This window comes from Oryzias melastigma, linkage group LG17 (assembly GCF_002922805.2).
Source record: "Oryzias melastigma strain HK-1 linkage group LG17, ASM292280v2, whole genome shotgun sequence".
NCBI classification, from domain to species: domain Eukaryota; kingdom Metazoa; phylum Chordata; class Actinopteri; order Beloniformes; family Adrianichthyidae; genus Oryzias; species Oryzias melastigma.
This window is the reverse complement of record NC_050528.1, coordinates 9,212,996-9,220,036: the sequence shown is the minus strand read 5'-3', so window position 1 is coordinate 9,220,036 and position 7,041 is coordinate 9,212,996. Positions and strand designations below refer to the sequence as shown.

Sequence of the window (7,041 nt, the reverse complement as noted above, 5' to 3'; positions counted from 1 at the left end):
ACAAAAAAAAAAATAGCCAAAACAGTTAGCATGTAGCTGAAATATTAGCTAAACTCCAAAACAGCCTAAAAAACTTAAAAAAAAAGGCTAAATTAGCCAAAATAACTAGCATGTAGCTGAAATATTAGCAAAATCTTACCAAAATAGTCCAAATAGCTAGCAGACAACCATAACTTTTTATCATAATTTAAAAAATAAATGGCAGAAGTATTCTAGAATAAATTCGACTTAAACCTTAAATATTGTTAAATATTTTACTCTCCCTAAAAATATATTTCGTCAAAATTATACAAGTTAGAAATAAGCACCAGATAACATCAGGCCATTAATAACAACAAAATAAAATGATCTTGAGGGCCGGATATAATTACCAGGAGGGCCGGATCCGGCCCCCGGGCCTTGACTTTGAAACGTGTGAAATAAGGGATATTTTTAAATAGCTTAATGTAAAACATGTTATTTTCATTGTTCAGACAGTAAAAGGTCAAAGAGGACGGGAGGAGCGTTTGCTTCACCTGCTTCCAAAAAGCAGCGCATCTCTAACAGGGAAATGTGTTGCTTGTTCCTTGTTTCATGCAAATTCTGATCCAACATGTGACCGTTTTAAAAAGCTGTAGCTTGTATTCTGTAGAAAGTGGCCATAAAAAACAGTAGCTATATGTGGTCTGTTTTACTGAACCACATGGTACTATGACGGAGAGTTAGTGCCACCATCAAAAAAATACATTTACTTTCAATTTTTGAGAAAAAACTTAAGAGAATTAAGTTGTAAATTTATTATAAAAATGTCACAATTTTACGAGAATAAACTTGTAAGATTATGAGAAAAACAAGTCATGATTTAACAAGGAAAAAGGAATGATTTTTCAAAAAATATAGTATTTCTGCTTGAAATTTACTCCTTGTGAGTCAAGAATCTTCTTCTGAAAGGGTCCAGTGTTCCAGTGCAAATTCTTTTTAGTGTCTTTACAGCCTCCTAAAACAAGGATGATTCCCTGAAAGACTTGTATTTCCTTATTCGTGAAACTAACGCTAAACGCAGGACAATGTGCTCTCTCATACTGAACAACTAGACTGGCTTTGTATTGTTGTTTAAAGTTTTTTAAATTAACTATTGCTTCTTGGTTTATGGTTTTAATCTCCTAAATTCTCAACTTATAACTTATGAAATTTATCATAAAATATTGACTCTTTTACTCATAATTCTGGAACTTTGTTCTTGTAAATTTATGACTTTTGTCATAAATTTGACTTTTTTTCTAATAAATTTACAACTTTTTTCTTGCAAGATTACAACCATTCTTGTAAATTTGACCCTTTTATTCATAATTCTACGAATTTGTTCTCATAATTTCACAACTTTATTCTTGTAAATTTTGATTTTCTAATAAATTTTAAATAAAAAAAATATACAACTTTTCTCATATTTACAACTTTGATTTGTAATAATTTGACTCTTACTCAAAATTCTATTTATTTATTTGCCTAAAATTATAACTTTTTTTCTGAATTTTACAATTTTTTTCTCATACATTTTTTACATTTTTTCTAACAAATTTATAACTTTTTTCATACAAAATTATAAATATCCTTGTAATATTTACAGCTTTAAAATCATATTTTTTAAAGATAAATGTAAACTTTTTTCTAGTAAAATTATTATTTTTTGTCTCTTCATTTTACGTCTTTATTCTCATAAAATTGACTATTTTAAAATTCTACAGATTTATTCTAATAAAATTATTATATTTTTTTCATAATTTTACAACTTTATTCTCATACATTTTTGACTTTTTTTCTGAAAAATGTGCAACTCTTTTCTTATAAAATTACAACTTTTCTAGTAATTTTATGACTTCATTCTATCAAAATTACGACTTTCTTCTCATTTCTTTACAATATTAATCTCTTACATTTTTTACTTTTTTCCTTACAGATTTACAACTTTTTTTGTTTTAAATGTGACTTTCTTGTCATCATTTTATGACTTTATTTTTTGTATATTTGAATCTTTTACTCATAATTCTACAACTTGATTCTCGCAAAATTAGGACTTTTTTTCTTATAATGTTGCGACTTTATTCTCCTAAATGTTTATACTTTGTCCTTTAAATATACAAAGTTTTCTTTTAAAATTACAACTTTTTCTCATAATTTTAAGATTTTCTTCTTGTTTATTTATTTATTTTCATGGTGGCGTTGATACTCCGTTGTACAATACATCTCTTTAATCGGGTAGCTTTGAAATGATCAATGTTTTTTTTTTTTTTACTATTTTTACATTCACAGTGGTGCTTTATATTCAATTTCATGATTTATTCTTCTAATTACTGAGTTTGTTTCTTTTCCTCTTCTTTTTTTTGCAAATAAATATATTTTATTACTCTTTGGTTTTACTTTTGCCACACAATTCTTTATTAAGGTTTTCTTGAAATGTTATTAAACTTAATTCTTTTCAGTGTTTAAAGGATTGTCTGTCATTTAGGCAGTAATCTTTTTGTGAATAGTAACATGTGTTTTAGGAATTTATTTTGTTTTATTTATAAATATATTTTTAAAATCTTGACTCAGTTTGACTCATGTTTGTGCTAACAGGGCATTGTGGGTACCGGAAAGACGATGAAGACGCTCCTGAAGCACGTAGAGTCCTTCAGGCCCAAAATGATCAAAATAGCCGGGTAACGTTTACACAACAAAATCTTATTGTGATTATTTATTCATCATTTCATGTTTACATTAGAAACATACAGACAGAACCAATGACTTGGAATCGTTGACGCGTAGTTAAGGTGTCACGACTTTAAAAATAATTCTGCTCCATCAACGCCCAAAAAAGATGCTTTAAATAATATTTGCTTCTGTTTTCCTCAGGTTGTTGGTGAAGAGAGTCCAGCTCAGTTCAACCTGTATTCCTGACTGTGTGTATCTACCAGCTCTTCATATATGACTCACTTTTTTCTGTTCACATGACACAGTTGTTTCAGTGAGTCGCCATGGAAAAATTAGGAAATAATCCTCGTCTTTGTCATGCTATTGTTTCAGATGTCGGCTTTGAGATACCCAATCGTTTTGTGGTCGGATATGCTTTGGACTATAATGAGTATTTCAGAGACCTTAATGTAAGTCACACAACAATGACTGTCTGTTAAGACCAGTGACTGTATATGAGAACTGGACTGAGGGATCCCTCCCCTCTGGTGTTCCAAACAGGAAGTGCTCGCTGGTTCCAAGAACACAAAATCCCATAGACTTCTATTGAGAAATAGACAACTGTTACTCAGTCAGAATAGCCATTCTTGATACATTTTTTATAGTTTCCGTAGTAAAAGTTATTCGTTATAAATCGACCAATCAGATCCCTCAATAAAAATCATGACAGATTCTCCCAAGCCCACTTTCAAGTGATAGTAGGGGTGTGGCCTTCCAAAAAGCTCACACCTGATTGGTGAGAGAAGTTGCCATAGAAATGCTAAACATGGACCAATCACTACTTATTGACGATTTCTGGCTCCAACATGGCAGCGTCCGTGTTGTAAAAAAAATGGTGACTAAATTGACTTCATTTCACCTGAGCCAGAAGTAAGCCCTTTTCTGAGTGACGTCACACTCTAGCTTTGTTCACATGAATACATGAATAATCTCAATATATATTTTGAAGATTTTCATATAAATCTGATACATTTAACATACTATAGTATTTATTAATTAAATTATAATGTGATTGTTAATATCATACAGTGTTACAGGGATTCTCAAACGGAGAAGCATCAACAATTGTTCTTCCTCTCCTGGAGGGTGTTTCAGTTTGGCCACTAGGTGGTGATCACGCTATAACATTACACCTTATTTCAAAAAAAGAAGAAAGTATGAGTAAAAACGGTTTTAGACCACAAATGGATACTTTAAAAAATATTTCCTTTAAAAAGTTTGGAAAATTATTTTCTGTGAGTTTATAAAAGATGTTCATTTAGTCAGCAATGTATGTTTAGGTTGACCAAGCGTTAGCATTAGCCGTCCTATGGGAAATCCTTTTATACGTTAGCATCAAGCTAGCGAACTTTAACTTATGTGTTAGTTCGATCTCTATTTTTATGGATTGATTAATGATCTATTAAGCTTAGATCAATTCAGATCGAATAATCTATTTTTTTTAACTCAGCCCTAGTGTGAACGTAGCTTTATTCTGTCCAGTTCTCATACACAAATACAGTTGATTTATTTGTGAAAATATTCTAAAATGTTGCATTAATTTGTTCTCTTTTCTTTTTTTCTGCTTTAGCACATATGTGTGATCAGCGAAAGTGGAAAGAAGAAATATAAAATCTAAAGAGAGGCCAGTAACAGAGAGACAACTGCAGCTCATTTGTCAGCTTACAGTTGCTTTGCATTTCAAATATAGCTCCAATAACATCTCTCCTGCAAAAATACATTGTAGTGACTCACTTTATGGTATCCATGAGCAAACTTTTGCCATCTAATTCCCTCATGTTTACAAATATTGTATGTTTACTGCTTTTTCTGTGAATCTAAAACGGTTGTACTCATTTATATCTAATGTGAGGGGCCAAATACTTGTGCTTACAACAAGAACTAAACTTTTCATGTGAAAATAATGTTCTTAACCAGAGAATGTTACACGTTCTTCATGAACCTTCATCAGGTAGTCACTGGTAACTCTCAGGGGAAAATAATGTAGAAGTGTCAACACTTGTTCTAACTACCTCTTCCTCCCCTGTGTTTCATTTTAGCGTAATATCTGTCTGTAGTGTTGTAATAAAATGTTTTCTAACCTTTCTGTTTCGTGTGAGAATGATGAGCTGCCATGTTTTTAAATATTCCCCTGTGATTTTAGCCATTTCCAGGAACCAGAGAGAGAAATGCCTTTAATTTTTTTTTATTTTACTCCTGGTGATATTTAAAGGGCAGCCCCCGATCCTATTCTATATATTCTTTACAAGTTTTATATATAGAATACTTCATTAATCAGTTAAAGCAGCAAAAACAAGAACAAAAGATGATAGTAACAACAATGGGGTGTGCAATAAATACATTAAAATTTAACCAAATCACATTTCAGCAATCTTGGTATCAGCTTGTGCAGGACATTACTGCTTGTATTTTTGGTGTACAAAAACTTTATATACTTTGAAATATTGAGCAAAATATGCTCCATAGGAAATGAACGAAAAAGTCCTCAAATTAAAAAAAAAAATAAGCAAACTACAAAAAGCCTTTAAATATATTCATTAACTATGTTTTGATTTTTTTTAAACAGTATTTAAAAAATGATTTTAACTTATATTTTAGCAATATGCTAACATTTTTGGCTAATTTGCTATTTAATGGAGGTATTTTTAGGCTATTTTAGAGTTTAGCTAATATTTTGGCAACATGCTAACGTTTTTGACTAGTTTTTTACACTTTTTTTTAAGGCTAAGTTAGAGTTTAGCTAATATTTTAGCAGCATGCTAACGTTTTTGGCTAATTTGTCATCTACTGTTTTTTAGGCTAATTTAGAGTTTAGCTAATACTCTGGCAGCATGCTAACGTTTTTGGCTAATTGTTTATCTACTGTTTTTTTTTTAGGCTGATTTAGAGTTTACCTTCTATTTTAGCGACAGGCAAAGGTTTTTGACTTATTTCGTTTATTGAGGAATTTGGGCTGTTTTGTAGTTTAGCTAGTAATTAAGCAACGAGCTAGCTTTTTTTTGGCTAATTTGTCCTCTACTCAGGTTTTTGGGCTAATTTGGAGTTTAGCTCACATTTAAAAAACATTAAATATTTTTGCAAAATTGGCATTTAGTAGGAAATTTTTAAGCAAATTTTTCCAATATTTAAATAAACTTAAGCACTATTTCATATTTCTTTCATAAAATTTCCAGTCTTTTAGACAATTTAACATTTTGCAAACAGCTTTTGCATTTTCAGCAAATCCCATGTGAATTCTTCCAGAGCATTCACACTAGCATTATCACAAGTAATGGAACTTTTCTTATAAAAAAATAGTGATCTTGAAGTTTAGACATTCTTGCTCATTATTCTAACCACAATTCTTTGCTGCAGACACAACATAAAATATTAGATTACAGATTTGTTCAGAAATTAGAGCGTGCTAAAAATAACTGAAGCGTTTCGACTCTGTTGAGCTGCTGCGCCTTCTGTTTATAGCTAATATTATGATTCCCGGATGGAAATTCTTAAATTGGAGCGTGAAGTTCTCCGACTAAAAGGGTGTAATGGGATTTCTGTTTTTATCAGAAACAATAAAGAAATAAAGAGAGTTTTTTTAGATTTTAGTAAAGAATTGCAAAGAATACAATTAAAAAAACATTGAAAAGAAGTGTGTGAGGCAACACTGAAACCCCTCATTTGCAAGTTATTTCTTGTAAATCCTATTCCCAGACTGCTGAAAGTAAAACAGGCTGGTCAAGGCAGCTTTGTGAAAGTCTCCCCCCTGTGCTGACCCCTCCAACAAAAGCTATGAACAGGTGGTGGGGGGATAGAAAGACATTTGTTACACCCCTCCTTTAAAAACAAAACACCAACAACGTGTCTGAATGAGTTTCATATACACCCTTTGGCTGCAAAATAAGGAAGAAAGCACTATTTTCAGAAATGAGATGTGGAATTTTTGAACCCACATTCCACATCCTTTCCATCCACATGCTCTGCTCGACCTCACTCTGAACCACAACATGTGATCCTCCGTTTACCCCTGTTATGAGGACTAGTTTGTTGCCAGCTGTTCAAATACAAGACTTTTTTTAGTCAATTCTTAAACAGATGCTCGTTTTGTGTATCTCTGCGTTTCTCAATGTGAGTTTAAGTGCTATAAATCTATAAAAATGTAATAAAAACACACTTTTCAGAAGTCACGCAGCCATTTTTGTCAACCCGCATGTGATTGGCTAGCTTGAACGTAACGCCGCTTCTGATTGGACAAAAGTATCCTATTGACCGAAGGTGGAATCCCAAAGTCTGGAACACCAAAGACAGAGAAAAAAAAATTCCAGTCACCAAACTGAACCATGCGCCTCCACC

At 31.7% G+C, this 7,041-nt stretch overlaps 1 protein-coding gene across 1 annotated transcript in view; it reads left to right on the top strand.

The window, feature by feature from the left end:
• The window catches only part of prtfdc1b (phosphoribosyl transferase domain containing 1b), a gene marked incomplete in the record, with an annotated part of 13,706 nt that extends 8,911 nt beyond the window's left edge, over positions 1 to 4,795 (top strand). Inside the window, 4 exon segments of the mRNA XM_024273175.1 lie at positions 2,596 to 2,678; positions 2,872 to 2,918; positions 3,043 to 3,119; positions 4,280 to 4,795. Coding sequence (XP_024128943.1) covers positions 2,596 to 2,678; positions 2,872 to 2,918; positions 3,043 to 3,119; positions 4,280 to 4,327 — 255 coding nt within the window.
• Positions 4,796 to 7,041: the final 2,246 nt, after the last annotated feature.